We start from the raw sequence: 19,387 nt of genomic DNA, 5'->3' as shown, positions 1-19,387 counted from the left end.
ACTGCTATTGAAGACACCAGAAACCTGCACACACCCATAGTCCTCACATCCAGCCTATATTACTAGGAGAGACACTCGTACTAAAATCTAAAACTTGTATTAGACTGCAAACTGCATGTCAGGAAATCTAAATGCAGATTGCAGACGGAAACTTAGTGCAATTTTATTATCTAAAGATAGCCACTGACACATATTTAATAAAAAAAACAAAACAAAACATTTTCATTGTCAAAGGTGTCCATAGCCTTTAACCCAGACCTGAAAGGGATTCTATTGGTTCAGAATATATAAAAAGGAGAGGAGCATTTAATCTCCTCATGCGCCTCACCGTGAACGTGGATGTCTTGGTGAAGAGTTGTTTACGGCACCATGCCATACATGTACGGCGCGGGGATGGAACAAGCACAGGTACTTTGCAGGATCGCAGCTATGAGTGATCCCAGCTATTTAACTATTTACATGCCACTGTCACGTTGACTGCGCATGTAAGGGCTTTGACATAGACAAATCGCTCCCTCCTGTCTGCCCATCGACACTCGCAGAGCAATCGCTGTGTCCCGATGAGTTGCCATGGTTGCCAGAGCTTTAACAATGGCCTCTTGTTTCTGTCATATACAGCATCCTATCAACTCCTGAATAAAACGCTGACAGGTTAGATAATGTGCAACATCATAAGTTGTACAGTGCATTATTAATGCATTTAAAGGATTGGATGTTCAAGTTCCCTTGTGAGACTAGTGAGTATTGTGTACAAAAAACAAAACGGTAATAATGATTTACTTGAGAAATAAAACCAAAAACCCAAACCTGTATGAAACCCACACATATTTCACTGCGTTCGTAACATATTGCCAGAATTGCTTTTCTTGTCTACCGCTACTCTCAAAAAGATGAAATAAAAAGTTGCACCCACCCTCCCAAAAAACAAATTGCTGCAAAAGTAGTAACATATATATAAACTGTAAGTATCAAACCACTTTATTAAAAAAGAGTGTCCCCATGCAGATCCGACATAATCCACAAATGGAAACCTGAAAAACATAAACAGAGAAATAAATACAAGATCTTGTCCCTCGTTGCAGAAATTTCTGCTTCCAAATACTCAACGTGTGCCCATACCCTTGAATATGTCCAGACTCATGGCGTAATTTGCACCAAAAAACTGTCTGTCATGACTTGCGTCATACTTACTGTCTGTTTTTTAGACAATATCTGGATCTTGCCCAATAAGAAGATGGTATGTCCTAATGTCTGACAACGTACATCAAAATCTTGCTGAATGTTTTTTTTTTTTTAAAGTACGCCAGATCTATCAACTGTGATAAATCTGGTGCATTCCACCACTGTTCTGGTCCCCGTGCCACCTGCGTGCTCAACTTTTTTTTGTGACTCACAGAAATTAATGGACTGAGCCACACACATAATCAGTGTGTACCTGTATGCAATGACTGGAGCAAAGCTCACCAGGTGGGACTAGGGTCTGGGAAACCACCGTTCTGGAGATGAGGCGCAGTGGTGCAATTATCAGACATTGATGACCTGATTACTGATACTATATAACTATTATTACATGAGTTTGATGTAAAAATTCATTTTATCTATGTTTTATGTACATTTCTGAAACTATTCCTTTTTATATCAGGAAGCCTATATTGCTGACTTGGATGCCAAGAGTGGAGCAAGTCTAAAACTTACCATTTTGAACCCACGTGGCAGGATCTGGACTATGGTCGCTGGTGGAGGCGCCTCTGTTGTATACAGGTAAGCAGGCATTAATCTGATCAATTATAGGAACATAATGCAAGGATTAATCAACCAACCACATCTTTTACTTTTATGTTTTGCTGCTTTTGTTGTTTCTATGGTTACTGAAGTGAAATTATACACATTTCTTAAGTTGTGTGTTTTTTTTTTTGTTTTTTTTTAACTTTTATTGCCCAATACATCACATTTATGAAAAAATTGAATATCTAGAGTGTTGTCCTTTACGGGATGGCTACACAACGACTTTGCCTACGGAATATTTGATGCCGTGTAGCCCTAACCTATTTTTCAGGACTTGTGCAATTCAGCCTAGCATGCTGGGTATCAACTTCTGGGCCAAATCCTGACTGATGGCACCCCCATTTTGCCTAGTCAGTGCTTGGAGTTTTTCACAATTCCTGTGTTTTTGTTTGTCCACTGGCTTTTTCCCAAATATGAATGGTCTTGGTCTGTTTTACTGTTGGAATGACACAGAACTTATGGTAGCGTTAACACTTTTCTTCTCGGACAATCATTCTTCCAGATGTCCCAAAGAGTTGGAACGGGTCTTCATCAGAAAAAATAACTTTACTTCAGTCCTCTGTAGTAAAATCTCCTGTAATTCTACAGAATGCCAGTCTGTCTTTTGATGTTTTTTTTTTTTTTTTTTTTTGGGGACAGAAGTGGCTTCTTTGTTGGCCTTCTTGACACCATGGCAGCCTCCAAAGCCTTCACTTCACTGTGTGAGGCGATGTACTTACACCTGCTTGCTGCCATTCCAGCGGAAGCTTTGCACTGGTGTTGAATTGATCCCATAACTGAATCCTCTTTAAGACACGGTCCTGGCACTTGATGGACTTTCTTGAACACCCTGAAGCCTTCTTCACAGCAAATAAACCTTTCTTTGAAGTTCTTGATGGTCCAATAAATGGTTGCTCTATGGAAAATCTTACAAGCAGCAATGTTGTTGCCTGTAAAGCCCTTTTGATGCAATGATGACTGCACATGTTTCCTTGGAGGTAACCATGGTCAATAGAACAAGACCATTAATTCAAGCATCAGCCCCCTTTTACATCAACCAGTCTTCTCTTACAACTCTGTCATGCTGATATAATTCTTTCAATCAGCCACCTTGTACTCGTTATCGCTTTCTTCTCTGATATCAAGAGCAACACTGAAATTATGTAAGCACATCATTTTGTGGTAGAACTGAATTTCAGTGCAAATGAGGTTTTTGCCATTTTAAGATATGGTAAGGAGTTTATTTTCTGTTTAAGAACAGTGATCAGATGAATTGCAATCTAAAGTTAATTCAAATTGGCACTATAAAAGTTGAAGCACACAAACTTTTTGTGAAAACCAAAATTGTCATGGCCAAAAGCCAAAACCGACTGTATGTGCTGTGTCATTACAGTAGTGAGTACGACATGGTCTACTCCTCTTATTGAATTACTTGTCTCCTAAGAGACCTACGAGCAATGATTTAATATATCTCCATTGACAATAAAAATTTATCTGAGAACATTTGTCAGCTGCAAATATCAATGCCTCAGCTGTACTGAGGGTATTGGTCATCATCATCCAATAGTAAGGCTAAGCCTGGGCCTATGATATTAATGAATGTTATTACCTCCATCCTTTACACAACTTTAAACATTAGGTGAAACTGCCACGGAAAAAGGTTTAAAGACGTTGTTAAATGGTAAGCTTTACTTTTCTAACCAGTGTCAGGCAGCTGCTATCAAGCCAAAGAAAATCCTGGGTTGCATAAAAAGAGGCTTATTTGCTCTTGACTAAAACAGTTCTGCCTTTATACAAATCACTAGTTGTAGAACACAGAATATTTAGTACAATTTTGGACACATTTTACAATGGAAATATATTTAAACTGGAGTAAGTATGAAAGAGGGGTACCAAGGTAATTTTAGGGAATGAGTGGATTACAGTATTTAATCAAACATGAGGGTATTCACTTATGGAGTACAAAGATTTTTCAGATGATCTTTTTACACCTAGTCCATTCACCATGAAAAGGGGAAATCCTCTACTTCTAAAGAAAAGGGCGTTTTACTGTTATAATCAGGGTTGTGGAGTCGGTATAAAATGGACCGACTCCAACTCCTAAAATATATAATAAATTGGGTACAGTAGTTCAATGCAGTATGTGCTGAATATTTTTCCATAAGAATTTGGGAAAGTTATGAAATGTCCTATAAATGTCTGTCCTATCCCTGATCTAAGGGTCTAGACTTTTAGCTGAGATGAATCTGTGCTACAGTAAATTTATCAATTAAACATGAGCCATGTATGAGGGAGTCATGGAAATTGAGTCTGAGGTTTAGCTTATCAACTCCACAGCCCTGATTATAATAGATGTGTATAGTCTCACTGCCCTTACATGAAAGAATCCATATCTTGTAACATAACAGTTTAAAGATTGATTCATTCATCAAGGTCAAAATGGCCTTGATGTATTTCTTGCCATTTATAATTTTCCATGTTATTGGTACTAGGTTTCTGCAGATGGGGCACTGATCCAGGAATTTACTCTACTGGTATATTTAAAATTGGGGATTATTTCTCCTTGGAAGGATTATAGATTGAGCTTAGTAAAAACGAATGTTTTTTTTTTTTTTCAACCTCAAGTATGATTTTATACACGTCAGCCTGTATGGGAAATCCGTCTTCATCCAAGGATGAGCAGCTAGTGTGGTCTAGACCTTTTTTAAAACCTTAAGTTGTTTAATTTGATGCCATCTTGTTGTTGTTTTTTGTACTTGAATGTTAAACTAAGTCTGGCAAGTTCACGTTGTTTACGATGTCACATTTAGCATTCACTTCATTTACTTTGCCTACTAGTGACACCATCTGTGACTTGGGTGGGGTGGATGAGCTAGCCAACTATGGGGAGTATTCTGGAGCCCCAAGCGAGCAACAGACCTACGACTACGCCAAGACCATCCTTTCTCTTATGACTAGAGAAAAACATCTTGATGGTAAGAGACCTTCTAACGTATCCATTAAAAGATCCATCTTGTTTGTTTACTTGTACCATGGTATCTACATATTCTTACATTAGAGAACCTGAAAAAAGTATAAGATATGCTTAAGATATCCTTTAGTGTAAATTTATTTAAACAGTTGTTGTGCTAGAAGACTCACAACATCATCTTCTTATTATTCCCCCCCCCCAAAAAATATTTATGCTGATTTGGGGGTCCAACCGCTGGGATTTTCAACGATCCTAAGATCCGGGCTCTGAAGCCCCTTCCTGAATGGAGCAAAACTGGGCAAGCTCTGCCACCTATTACTTTGTCTTTGGGATTGCCAAGTACTCCCTCAGTTATTTCCAGCAGTCTCAGAGACCATGAACGTAGCACAGGCTGAGCATGTGCACCTCTACTGCATTCAAGATGGGCAGCAGAGCCCCCTTCTCAGGTCCCAGGGCCCCCTTCTTGGGATCTCTGGGAATCCCAGTGGTCCGAACCCCAGCGATCAGCAAGTTATCCCATTTTAGAATTTGGTAGTAGGTTTGAGAAAGCATTTATTGTAACTGTGTATAATATACATTTTTTTTTAAAGGCAAAATCCTTATAATTGGCGGCAGTATTGCAAATTTCACCAATGTTGCTGCAACTTTCAAGGTGAGTTGTCAGATGGTCATAAATTTACAGAAGAGAAACATGTTGGATTCATCTTGATCAGGCTTTTTGCACCTTTGTCATTTCCTTGACCCCAGGGTATTGTTCGAGCTATTAAAGACTTTCAGGGACCATTGAAGGAACATGAAGTTACAATATTTGTGAGACGAGGTGGGCCAAATTATCAGGAGGGACTTCGTGTTATGGGTGAAGTAGGTGAGTAAAAGAATGAAGGCAAGAAAAAAACATTTTGCCTATACAGTGCTATCCCTGAGACCTTGGCTTCAAGACTAAATGTATAGCCTACATTGTAATGTTCAGTTCCCATGTTCTTATACCAAGTAATGTATTCAGATGTAACATCACTGGATCGTAATCTAAACTGATTGTGTAAGGATAATCTTAGACTATATGCACACAACACTGTTTTTCCAGCAAAACTGCTACAGAGTTTTTCTCGGCAAAGCCACTTTATGGAGAACACCCAGTGGTCTTGGCAGTCGTTTCGCTGCCAGCTTTGCTGTGGTTTTTTTGCTGTGACTTTGCTGTGTTTTTTTTCTCTGTGCTTTCCACTATAATGGAAGCCACCCAAAGAGTGAACATGCTATTTCTTTTATAGGAAGTAGCAAAAGATGGAATATAGAGCACAGCAACATCGTTTTTACATTGTTGTGCACCATGTTAATTTTTTTTGTGCCAGTTTTGCGTCACTTTTTCAGGTGGCTTCCAGGCGAAATCCGTCTGAAAAAGACCTTGTGTGCTCATAACCTTACAAAGATCTATGTAATTTTTTTTTTAAATTAAAAGTAAATGCCTCTGCTTGCCCTGTTTTTCTTATAAAGGTAAAACCACTGGAATTCCAATTCACGTGTTTGGTACCGAAACTCATATGACAGCCATTGTGGGTATGGCCCTGGGCCACAGACCAATTCCAAACCAGCCTCCTACTGCCGCTCACACTGCTAATTTCCTGCTGAATGCCAGTGGCAGCTCCTCAGTAAGTCAGAAATATTCTAATCTTTTAGAATTTTACATGGAAACAGGCTGGGACAGTAAATTAAAATATGGGGTTGTACAAAAAAAGTACTGATCCGAGGGAAGCTTGGTTGTAAGATCAAAATGCACTGGCCAGCAAGGGGGTGGGGTCATTTAGCACTCAGAATTTTAAATAAACACTAAATATATATGTGTTAAAGGACTTATCCGGGACTTTTTTTTTAATTTTTGTATGGGTCTAAGAACTTACCGGAAGGTAATTCTAAATTACCTACCTGTTCTGCCCGACGACTATCTCTTCTGGCTCAGAACGGTCACAGACTGCTCCTACTAGCAATTTTCCTGCTTCCTGTGAAGTCACGTTGACAAAGCAGCTTCTTCTCTTATGCTCCGCTCTGTCCACCGGACGTTAATGTTGATGTCATGCTGATTGACAGTCTGCTCCCCACTGCCTAACTGCGGGCAGCCGCTGTCAATTAGCATGACCTCAGCAGTGATGCCCCTTCGAAAGAGCAGCCCTGAAATAAAGCACTGTACTGTTGATGTGAGGTCAAAGGAAGCGGGAGAGTCATCGCCTGAATTGGGAAAAATTGTTGTAGGGCAAAACAGGTAGGAAGTTGGCAACTACCTGCCGGAACTTTTTACCCCATGAATAAAGAATCCCCAAAGTCCCAGATAACCCTGTTAAGTTTTTCATGCAGTGCAACCACAAGGAGAATTTAGCACAATCAATGTTTTCTGTGTAATTCAGGACTGGATAGGTACTCCAGAGATGAGGTAATGCGAAGGAGAGGGGATATTGAATAGAGGACTTCATCCAACCATTAAAGGTGTTTTCCCATCTCCAAGATCCTATCCCAATATGTAGTAGGTGTAATATTAATATTCGCAAATGCCTCCAATTAGAAATGTAGTATAGTTCTTATGATTTGCTATGTCGCCTACCCCATGTGCAGGGCACTGCAGTAGCTTTAGCTTTGGTATCCATGGTTACGACCACTCTTATAGTGACAGTGGTCGTAACCATGGATACCTAAGTTAATGCAGTGTCCTGCACATGGGGTAACCGACATAGCGAATCAGAAGCACTATACTACATTTCTAATTGGAGGTATCTGCTAATATTATTATTATTATTATTATTATTATTATTATTATTATTATTAATAATAATAATAATAATAATAATAATAATAATAATAATAATATTATTATTATTATTCCTACTACATATTGAGATAGGATCTTGGAGATGGGAATACTCATTTTAACTCAGAATTTCATAATGGGTTATATGAGAATGGGTATTATAAATCAGATGATCCCCCTTATTAATTACTCTTTCTAACTTGAACGGGTTGTCCACTACTTGAATGATTCCTTCCCAATTGATATATTCCCGTGTGTAAAATAAAAACAGCCCATACTCACCTCTGGGGTTTGCGTGACGTAATGTAACATAAGCCCTGCAGCCAATCAGCAGCTGCTATTGGGCTGCTTCATTTTCACTTCCTTTGAATATAACTGATATCCAGAGGAAGTCCGAGAGCATCTGCAGCTCTCACTTCTTCCGGTTGTCAGTTTTGTGCGAATGAAGCACCTGTTGATTGGCTGATGGGGCTCATGTGACATTACGTCACGCAAGCCCCGGAGGGGAGTATAGGCTGTTTTTATTTTACACAGGGGAATATAAGAATGGAGTAGGGGTTGTCCTAGTAGTGTTCATACAACACACAGCATATAATATTGGGGTGGTTTTCAAATAGTTTTGAGGCTTCTATATAGGGCTTTATAGTTACTGCAATAGTTTTTCATGATTTACTTTTCCACAGACTCCTGCACCCAGCAGAACAGCATCTTTCTCAGAATCGCGTCAGGATGAGATCACTCCAGCAAAAAAGTCCAAGCAGACCATACCCAGCGGTAAATTATTATTTTATTCTCTCTGCACCCTTTAAGTATCTCTTATCATATACGTGTGGCGTACAAGAACACTTAATGAAGTGGTAAATAACTGAAGTGTAGGGTCAGTGGTCACACTTCTCCTATTCCCTAGGCCAGAATAGTTTCTCAAAACCCAAAACTTTTTTTTTCCTCACCAGGTCTTTTGCCATTATTGAAGATTGTTACAAAGAATCATTTTTTAAATCAACATAAGATCATGATGAACTGCAAAACTAAATGTTTAAGTCCTCATTCAGACTTCGTGTTTTTTTTTTTTTGTTTTTTTGTTTTTTTTTCAGCAGTAGTTTGGATCATATTTTTATCCGTGATGAGTGTTCCCTGTCAGTTTTTCTTGTACGCAAAAAAAAATAAATAAAAAAAAAAAACCTCCTAGTCCTCAGTAAGAGAAAAACGGTCAGTGCTGTAACGCAACTAGAATGCCATCAGTGTGATGGTTGAGCTTTTACTGACCTATTCAGTTAAAAATAACACTCCAAATACTGAGAAGAGATAGCAACAGCATTCAAAGTGCCATTGGTGTTTAGGGGTACGTGGACTATGCACTGCTCTACTATTATGGCTTGACAAAGACCCATCCATTCTTTGGGGTTGGAACATTGTCATATCCTTGTATTTGTGATGGAAAAATAAAATAAAAGCAATTTTTGTACATTGGATGCTGTTGCCTTCCTACTCATTATTTGGAATATATTGAGGGCTGGGGGTTGTTCTGTTACTGGCGTACCTGCATACTTGGACATCATATGACGATTGGTGGTCTGGTGCTATAGCGAAAAAAAACAAAAACACTGACGTTAATGGCTCCATAGAACGCATACCCACGTATGGGAAACATTGACTGCTGAATTAGGTCTAAGATGGTGTATTCAATTTGAAAGCCCCTTTAAAAGATCCCATTTACTGAAGCAATCTGTGAGCAGGGGAGTGAAATCCTCTTGAAATTTTCTTAAGGCTATGTTCACACTTGCTACCATTTAAAATGCTATACAATACTGGCATAATGGTAATTATTGGCTAGAGGGTAGCAATATATATTCCATGGAATATGGGGAGTTTAAGGATACTAATATACATAAAATGTATTCTGTGCATAAGGAAAAGTTCTGCAATTTTCAGATGTTTCATTTCCAGGTCATTTTCATAATATTTGCTTGCTGTATGGGGCTTTTAGAAGAGATTTCTTCTACAGATGTAGAGATGTCTGTCAGCACAGAATGACTGTTCAAACCAAGCACCAACATTAAATGCACCCTTGGCATGGACAGACGGTTAAGTGAACCTTCCCACCTACTTGTTTTCCTTTTATCTCAGACTTACTCTATCTTGATTCACGCTTCTGGCTTTACTTAAGTTGGAGAGGGGTGAAGATAGGTGGAAAGGTGCACTGAACTGCTCGACCACGCCAAGGATGCACTGTAGCCTGTGCTTAGTTTGAACAGTCATTTTGTGCCGACACAGTATCTTTAGCAAGCAAGGCACCTTTGTGGATACTGCTCAATGTCTGTACTGTTTTTTTGGCCTTTGAATGTTAACAAGAATGCTTCTATTCAGTGACTACAAGCACCAATATGGAAAATAGGAAGCAATTGAAAGTATACAAGAAGGTTGCAGAACCTTCACTTGCTTTATTAGCGACTCTGGATGGTTCTAGTCTATAGATGACCATAGTCACATCTAGTATTGGTGAATGCATAGAATGGGTTTTGTTAAACCTCACATTCTCTTTAAGCAGCCATTATGGGCATGCTCCCTAACTTTCTCATTTTAACAGATACATCGGCTGTACATGGACCAGTTAAAGGTAGGCTGGCAGCTGAGAGCTGGGTGTTGGCTGTACTGTCTCAGTCTGCAGTGTGTGTATTCTGCTGCCCTCCCCTTTCATCTATTCCTTTTTTGAAAAACATGACTCAAAATCAAGGCAATCCATTGTTGTGTGTAAATAAGTGCATTCATTGCTCCCTCCAAGAAGCTGGTTCTTCAGCACAGTCGTTAGGGTTGTTCATGCATAGTGTTTTTTGTTTTGCTTTGTATTTTTTACATGGTTGGGGTGTGTGTGTATATAGAACTATGCTACTCCTTTTGCTTAGCTAGAAAAACAGGATCCTCTTTTACAAGGTTAAAGGATTATTCTCATCTTGATAAATAGTTCACATTCTTGTGAAAACCTGCAAGTTTGCAAATTACTTTTTATTAAAAATCTTCTCCTTTCTCAAGAACAGGAGGGATTCTTAATTTGAAACCTTACTACTTGTTATCTAGGTTTCCAACCACTGCTGTGGTCTATCAACGGTGACCAAACATGGGCAGTGTTTACAAGCTCTTTACAATGGAGCTTGTAATCGATGCTCTGAAACTGGATGGATCCGGCCAGCTTCAGTCTTCCGCGCCCCTCTGATGCTGCAAATGCAAAGCTGCCTCTGCTTGCAGCACTGGAGTGCACAAGGAGGCAGGAGAGCCTTCAGAAAATTGATGTTGAGAACTCCTTTAAGAGCAACACAAGTTACATCTATTGGCATGATTTCCTGTACAATACTCTACAAACCTTCAGTGCAAACTTGTGTTTGTAGTTATTAAGACACCTTGGGGGGCAGCTTATGTCCTGTAAAACAAAAAAGGATCAGGCATGTTGAAATTGATCTGTCCAATTCTTCTCTTCCCCGACAACTGGGACGATTCAGGAGGGCACCATACACCACACATGTCAAACTCCAGTCCGTGGGCCCTCAGGGTGGTTATATTTGGCCCCCGACACCAGAACTGCCACCCCTATATGGGGCCCGTTATTTTTTAAGGAGGACTATGTGGGGCCCATTGTAGTGTATGGAGGGCTATGTGGGGCCCATTGTAGTGTATACTGGTTGGCTCGCGACTTTGTCCATGTTTTTCATTTTGGCCCTCTGTGTGTTTAAATTTGACATCCCTGCCATACACACTAGATCTTTAGCTGACCCCGCTCTGCCGACTTTATTCCAATGTATGTGACTAGTTAAGAGTGTGTGGCATCATTCATGGATGAGATTCATATTTTAATTGATGAAAAAAGATGGATAAAATGTGTTTTTCTAGATTTTATTGTAACCATCAAAATGGTGAGATGGCTCATGTCTGTAGTGACAACTCTGAAGTGGAGACCATTAGTACCACTCCAACCCTAGTAATGTGGCCTAGCGATAATGTGCTGGTTTGTGTGACTTGTTGGCTTTGATGGTGGTTTTTGTCCCTGACTTGTACATTAAGTATCTCCAAAGCTGCAGCTCGGAGCTCTGGGACACTCATCCTGTAGCTTATTTCCAACTTTGTTTTCTATTTATGTTCCCAGATGTATAATATGATTTGCAGATTTATCATTTTTCAAGTCACGAGTTAGAAATTAAACTTAAATGCATTAGAAGCATGAATTCTAAGAACTTCTTCACAAAGGTTGACATATATGCTCATGAAATTCAGCAGTGCCTGTAATTGGCTAAATACTGTTCCAAAGTTGAATTTAACAAAATGCAAATCATATTACGAGTTTTGTGAATAGATGACTATTATAAAAACTAAGGTGTAGATGGCATAAGACTCCACAGATGTGTGCAGGTCATCCGGTGTGTGCTCCCTATGACTTGCTGTATGTTCCTTGCCCTATGCCACCTCTCTGCTTGGATTCATAGCTTGTTCAATTTTCACTGTTTTGCATACCGGCTAAGTCACGTCCATGTTTTTTTTGCAGCTAAGGCAACTACGCTGTTCAGCCGCCATACCAAAGCTATTGTGTGGGGCATGCAGACCCGGGCAGTTCAGGGCATGCTGGATTTCGACTATATATGTTCCCGTTCTGAACCGTCGGTTTCAGCAATGGTCTACCCTTTCACGTAAGTCTGCTAATCTTGGCACTTTAAAAATTTCTGTACGTTGGAAATTCGTAAAATAAAAAAATAAAATAAATTAGATAGATAGATAGATAGATAGATATCTACTAGATGGTGGCCCGATTCTAACGCATCGGGTATTCTAGAACATGTGTGCGGCCGACCAGGCGCAATCAGCAGAGCGGTGTTTAAATTTGGCGCCAATCCCGCTGATTGGTCGCGGCCGCCTTATTACTGAGGACCGGGCAGCGGTGCCGTCCCTCCCTTCACACTTGCCGTCGGGAGGTCAGCGGCGCCGCCAGTCGGGGTACTTGTGCTGTCAGCAGCGGGGAGATGAGCGGCTAGCGCCGCACATCTCCCGGCTCCATCGCCGCTGACCTCCGTCCCGCAGATGAGCCGCTAACGGCCGCCATCTTTTTCTGAAATCCCGCGTCGCTGATTGGCCGCGGCCGGACCAATCAGCAACGTGGGATTTCCTGGACAGACAGACAGACAGACAGATGGGATAAGACAATTATATATATTAGATTATATTATATTTTCTACATTTGATCATTTTTAGTATTATGGTCTTTATTCAATTTAATTCTAGACCTGGAATATGAAACTGACCGAAATAAGTGCTTTAGGCTACAAGTGTGGGTCGTTAATTAAATTATCCAGTAAACCTCATTTTTATTGGATTTCACTTTCTTAATAGTGGTGATCATAAGCAAAAGTTCTATTGGGGACACAAAGAAATCCTCATTCCGGTTTTTAAGAACATGGCCGATGCTATGAGAAAGCATCCTGAAGTGGACGTTCTTATCAACTTCGCCTCCCTAAGATCTGCTTATGACAGCACCATGGAGACGATGAATTATCCTCAGGTTATTATTTTTACGTTTTCTCAGCATAGAGTTTAACAAAGCTATAAAAAGTAAATAAATAAATAATACTATGGGTTGTCTTCCCTTGTTAATAGATCCGCACCATTGCAATAATTGCTGAAGGAATTCCAGAAGCTTTAACTAGGAGGCTGATCAAGAAGGCTGATGAAAAAGGGGTCACCATTATTGGACCTGCAACTGTAAGAGTTACCTATAGTATGGGTATCTTCCTTGAGGGAGGAGGGTGTTATATAATTGCTGAAAACTGTGAATGATGGGTTTGTGCTGGTTCTTACATAAAGTTCTTATAATGTATAGGTTGGTGGCATCAAGCCTGGCTGTTTCAAGATTGGGAACACTGGAGGAATGCTGGATAACATCCTGGCCTCCAAACTTTACCGTCCCGGGAGTGTTGCTTATGTGTCTCGCTCTGGGGGTATGTCTAATGAACTTAACAACATCATCTCCAGAACCACAGATGGTGTTTATGAAGGTGTGGCCATTGGTGGAGACCGGTAAGAACTTCAGGACCACTTTAGATCACATGCAACAGTGTTTGTTTGTTAGCCATTCAAGACAACTGTCTTCACAAACTACGTAATTTCTTTCCTGTTAGATATCCTGGTTCTACTTTTATGGATCATGTTCTCCGCTATCAAGACACTGAAGGTGTTAAAATGATTGTGGTACTTGGAGAGGTGGGAATTTTATCTATAAATCTATAGTTTACTACTATAATTTTCCCTTTTGGCTAAAGCTTCTGATCCTTTAATTGTAATGAAACTTGGCTGATGGTTTTTCTTGTTTCAGATTGGTGGCACAGAGGAATATAAGATCTGTCGTGGTGTTAAAGAAGGTAGACTTACCAAGCCCATTGTATGCTGGTGTATAGGCACCTGTGCAACCATGTTCTCATCTGAGGTATGGACAGAAAATGTATGATGGGTTTAATTTTACTGTAATCTATTTTTTTTTATCTAACTAATCTATATTCTTTACCCACTAGCATGAATCTAAATTTGTTCAAATATGCATTATGCTTATGTGCAAGAGTTAATCGACTATTTAATTATTTAATTTTTTTCCGTAAATCAAAGAGCAATTGAAGATCAGAATCATCGTAAAAGCTCTCAAAGAAAAACGCCTCTTACCTCACTTAGAAGTCACTACTACTCTTGCAATCCCATCTCCTGCACAAATAATTCACTCTGAAATATGACGATCTGTATTAAGATCTGTCTTCACTGAGGGATCAGATTTCAGCTGCTGCATATAGAAATCTTACAGGGGAGAGAGAAACGCTTGGAGAGAGACAGAGGCACGTATAGAGAAGCTGCTGCAGCTTCTAGTGACCAGTTCCTATATTGGGGAGGAAACTGATGAAAATGCATGATACAAGTCATACAATGGTCAGAAAGTGTGATTATTAACGTACATACACAGCAACTTATTCTGAAAGTCACCTGACGCGATATTTAATCAGGCATCCGAGATGATACAGAGGTTCAGATCACCGAACCACAAGATGTTCTGGAATCTGACAAGAAAGCTGAACAGATCTATGCAATTATACTGCTAATACTTTATTCTCTAATTGGACAAGTCTCCTATTTTGTTTTAAAATTGCAGTTTATTATTTTATTTTTCTTATAACCACACTATAACTTTGAGAGCACAGCATCTAATATATCCTAGCAATGCTGGTTTACCAAACTATTTTTTTATACATGGTAAAGGTGTTTTTTTCCACGTAGACATGTGGCCTTTATTATATAAAATAATAAAATCTGTTGTTAGTACTCAATCTCTCTGGGCCCAGTGCGAACTTCCCACCGCTACTCTGGTCTCTGTATGATAATTGCAGTGGTAATATCTCAGCTACAACGCTTATTACTGCTGCAGCCAATCAGTGAGCTCAGCAGCTACACTAACGTTGAAATGAGCCATTGAACTCTGTGATTGGCTGCAGCAGTGATGAGTGCTGTAGTTGTGATGTCACCACTGCAACTAGTATAAAGCGACCGGAGCAGCCAGAGATGGACCCAGGGATGGGTGTGTACTGTCTGATTTTATTATTTTAATACCAAGGTGAAAAAAACTATGCGGAAAAGCCTTTTAGGCAGCATTACAACAAGCCAGTTTTACACATCCGACACTTACAATCAGAGTATGGATCTTGATGTCTGGACCAGCTGCCTTATAAGCAGATATGAGGCTATTGAGTTTGAGTCCGGACACCCTCAATCTATGCTCGGACTGTGAATGTTGGATGTGTGACTTATGCCTTACTAAAATTATTCTCTCACAACATGTAATAACTGGTCACAAACTCCAAATTCCAACAACACACAGCACCAATATTTCTGTAAAATATAACATTACAATCCATGTTGGGAATGCTTTTTTTTTAAAAAGCTTCCGGTTTTCTGTATAATTAGCGAATAGAGGTCAGTCAACACTAAACTTTTACCAACCCATATTCCTGGCCCACAGGTACAGTTTGGGCATGCTGGAGCTTGTGCCAACCAGGCATCCGAAACCGCAGTTGCCAAAAACCAGGCCTTGAAGGAAGCAGGAGTGTTTGTGCCACGGAGCTTTGATGAACTGGGTGATGTAATTCAGTAAGTGCGAGAATAAACTAGAACTTTTCATATTACATATAATTCTGAATTTTACATAGTTTATGTAATGTAGCGCTTTCTTATATAAGATTATTCATATGTATGTATTGTGACAGAGAAAAAGTGACATTTATTAGGTGGACTATGAATGTCTCGGAGCATTTGTCAGATTGAGATGTAGGTTTTTATTAGAGCCACATTACTGTTCTATATGGCTTCCATTAAAGGGGTTATCCCATAATAGACATTTATGACCCGCTTACAGGATAGGTGAAAAGCGCCCTGGTGCTCTGTTAAACGTCTATTGGTCTGACTGTGTCCACAGGTCACAGAAAAAAAAACATCCATTGATGATTCTATGCCAGATACAGATTTTTTTTTTCTGGCTGCAGATTTTACCCTATGTATTGTAAAGAGTGCAGTCCACAGAAGAAGTTGATCTGAGTGGATGTAACGTGGATATTCTTCCCAATAGAAATTATTTACAATGTGTCAATGAGCTTCTTGCACTCTCTTCACTTTGTACTGCGGATTTTGCATCTGTAAATCTGATGAAAAGACCGCATTAAATCTAAGTGTGATCAAGCTCTGTACTAATTATCATTAGTGCGCGTGCCTGTCCGCTGCTCCATTCAATCTGCTCCTCACTTCATATTTATTTATTTATTTTTTTTTATTGAGGAAGAGAAGTGGCTTCAAGACCTCTATTCTAGTGATAGGTGATACATTTCTATTGCGGGAATGCCCTCTAAATTAAACACATACAGTATATCACATATACTTTTGGGGCCTTTAGTTGTTTTAATCTAACTGAGCAGACTAAGCAATACCAAAGTAACCTTCTCTACTCTCTTCAGGTCCGTGTATGAAGATCTTGTTGCCAAGGGTGAAATAGTGCCAGCAGAGGAGGTACCACCTCCTACAGTTCCAATGGACTACTCATGGGCACGGGTAGGTACTTCTCATTAGGGCATAACATATCTGAAAGCAAGTCTTTAAAGGGTCAGAATATATTGATGACCTATTCCTAGGATATCAGATTGATGGGGCTCCGATACCCAGCAACTTCCACCTATCAGCTCTGACAGCAGCTGGATGTATTCACTTGGAGTGGAATAGCAATGCCCTGTTTAAAGGGGTTGTCCAGTCCAAATCGATAAGTCTGCAGTCACGCTGCGTGACTGCAGACTTACGAATGCCCCCAGCGCCCTCGGGACCAGAGGGTATGTACTGGGGGGATTCATAAGTCTGCAGACTTTTCAATTTGGACCAGACAACCCCTTTAATGTTTAGTGGTCCCTGCTGGGTATTGCATATTTGCTCCTATTTAGGGTGTTGTTACACATTGAATGGATCTCTGCTGTTAACATCCAGCTGCTGCCGGAGCGAATACCAGGAGATAAGTGAGGGTGTCGGGTGTTGAACCCCCACCGATCTGGTATGCTATACCTGGATAGGGATCCTGACAGCTGATTCATGCTGCTCGAATGATGGGCAACATAGTACAGAGTCCGGCTCCATCATTTCAGACAGGTATGTTTTACTCTGAAATCCTGTGGCTTTTCAGAGGTAGCATACATGTAAATGCCGCCCGGGGACCATGCTGCTTGAGTGACTAGTCCAAAAGGTCGGTCCACTGTAACTCAAGGTGAGCGGGTACAAGTAGTATTGGGAGTAGTTTGGGAAGCATGTTTCTGCTGTCAGGTTCCCTTTCAAGAAAAATACTATTGTATGGGTAAAGTATAACTTTTTATATATATTGTTTTAAGCAGATTTTTAGCAGCTTCAAGACATTTTTGCACTTACTATACTGTGTATTCTTGTTTTTTCTTCTTCAGGAGTTGGGGTTGATCAGAAAGCCTGCCTCCTTCATGACCAGTATCTGTGATGAGAGGGGACAAGAACTCATTTATGCAGGGATGCCCATAACGGATGTTTTCAAGGAGGACATTGGCATCGGTGGAGTATTGGGACTACTTTGGTTCCAACGAAGGTAAGAGTCGTTGCTATGATGTATATCTTGATTGCATATTGTTAAACCTTGTAGACATACTTCACTTAACCATTTCTACTTCATCCAGGGTACCTAAGTATGCCTCCCACTTTATTGAAATGTGTCTGATGGTAACAGCAGACCATGGACCGGCCGTATCTGGAGCACATAACACTATTGTCTGTGCTAGAGCTGGAAAAGATCTCATCTCCAGTCTTACTTCTGGTCTACTCACCATTGTAAGTTCACCATAAAACTTCAGGGTGAGAGAACTTATTTCCCCAAAGTTACATTGAGCCGACATGCTATACAATATTTTACAGGGAGATCGCTTTGGTGGTGCCCTTGATGCTGCTGCCAAGATGTTTAGCAAAGCTTTTGACAGCGGTCTCATCCCAATGGAATTTGTTAACAAGATGAAGAAGGAAGGAAAACTTATTATGGGCATTGGGCACAGAGTCAAGTCTGTAAGTATCTGGAGGGTGGGGGATGGGAATCGGTTACACTTTTTTTTTTATATATATATTTATGCATATATATTTTTTTTCTCTGACTTGTAAATCTAGAATATCTTTCCATTTTGATTTAATGATGGTCTTTTTAACTTTTTTTTTTTTTAGATCAACAATCCAGACATGCGAGTACAGATCTTAAAAGACTATGTCAAACAAAACTTCCCTGCTACTCCCCTGTTAGACTATGCTTTGGAAGTGGAAAAGATCACCACATCAAAGGTTATTTAAAATATCCCTAATTATTGAAGAGTACTTGACTATTCACTAATTTAGTTTATAATCTGGTAGTCTCTCTTGTAGTAAGTAGCTATAATAAGAACACATCTTGAGCATATAATAATAATAATAGCAAATACCTTCAACTCAAAATGTAGTATAGTTCTTCTGATTCTGTTTCTTATGTGCAGGATATTGCAGTAGCCTAGATATCCATGGTTACGACCACTGATATAGTGACAGTTGTTAGTGGTCGTAACCGTGGATATCTAAGCTATTGCAATGCCCTGCACATGGGGTAAGCGACATAGCAAATCAGAAGAACTATACTACATTTCTAATTGGAGTGTTTGCTAATACTAATATTACACCTACAGCATATTGGGATAGGATCTTGGAGATGGGAATATACCTTTTTAAGCCAAGTGTATAAAATCCAGCTCATCATCACGTTTTGTTTTTACTTGCATTTGTGAATGAATGGCTTTCTTAAAGAGCTCCCTGATGACCGTGTGGTCCCATAATTCGATATCACTATTGTTCACAAGTCACTTACAGTCAGCATTTTGAGCACACAAACTGTACGCTTGGAGCCTCACAGCATGGGTTTCCATAGCCAAGTGACTGCATACAAACCATAAAGGGGATATTCCGGACTGCTCCCTTCTAACAGAGCAGCGGTTTCTCTTCCTGATGACAGGGCGGGACTACTCGTGTCATGCTGATTGACTGCCGTCTTTCTGCTGTCTAATTGACAGCTGGCTACCCCCAATCAGCATGACACCAGTAGTCCCGCCCTGTCAACGGGAAGAGAAACCACTGCTTTGTTGGTAGGGAGCAGCGGAATCTCCAGCAGGAGCGGTCAATGACCGGCTCTGGGTACAACAGACAGGTAGTTGCCTCTATTAGCAACTACATGCCCTTTTTTATTTTTTTTTATTTTTAAAGTCCCGGATATCCCCTTTAAATCACCA

General features: G+C 40.0%; 1 protein-coding gene across 4 annotated transcripts in view; it reads left to right on the top strand.

The window, feature by feature from the left end:
• The window catches only part of ACLY (ATP citrate lyase), a 62,250-nt gene that overhangs the window by 37,276 nt on the left and 5,587 nt on the right, over nt 1-19,387 (top strand). For 3 of the 4 annotated variants that reach the window (XM_073683540.1, XM_073683539.1, XM_073683541.1), the window contains exons 8-26: nt 1,643-1,761; nt 4,603-4,739; nt 5,326-5,387; nt 5,483-5,600; nt 6,227-6,381; nt 8,213-8,303; nt 10,117-10,146; nt 12,061-12,202; nt 12,900-13,068; nt 13,164-13,268; nt 13,387-13,583; nt 13,685-13,766; nt 13,879-13,989; nt 15,562-15,689; nt 16,547-16,640; nt 17,528-17,682; nt 17,771-17,921; nt 18,006-18,149; nt 18,303-18,416. In XM_073683540.1, coding sequence (XP_073539641.1) covers nt 1,643-1,761; nt 4,603-4,739; nt 5,326-5,387; nt 5,483-5,600; nt 6,227-6,381; nt 8,213-8,303; nt 10,117-10,146; nt 12,061-12,202; nt 12,900-13,068; nt 13,164-13,268; nt 13,387-13,583; nt 13,685-13,766; nt 13,879-13,989; nt 15,562-15,689; nt 16,547-16,640; nt 17,528-17,682; nt 17,771-17,921; nt 18,006-18,149; nt 18,303-18,416 — 2,304 coding nt within the window. The remainder of the gene's footprint in view (nt 1-1,642; nt 1,762-4,602; nt 4,740-5,325; nt 5,388-5,482; nt 5,601-6,226; nt 6,382-8,212; nt 8,304-10,116; nt 10,147-12,060; nt 12,203-12,899; nt 13,069-13,163; nt 13,269-13,386; nt 13,584-13,684; nt 13,767-13,878; nt 13,990-15,561; nt 15,690-16,546; nt 16,641-17,527; nt 17,683-17,770; nt 17,922-18,005; nt 18,150-18,302; nt 18,417-19,387) is intronic. The other variant, XM_073683542.1, reaches the window with a different exon arrangement.

The sequence above is a fragment of the Phyllobates terribilis genome, unplaced genomic scaffold (assembly GCF_046119375.1).
Source record: "Phyllobates terribilis strain yellow unplaced genomic scaffold, ASM4611937v1 Scaffold_5__5_contigs__length_657084704, whole genome shotgun sequence".
Lineage (NCBI taxonomy): Eukaryota > Metazoa > Chordata > Amphibia > Anura > Dendrobatidae > Phyllobates > Phyllobates terribilis.
This window is presented reverse-complemented; position numbering and strand designations above follow the sequence as displayed.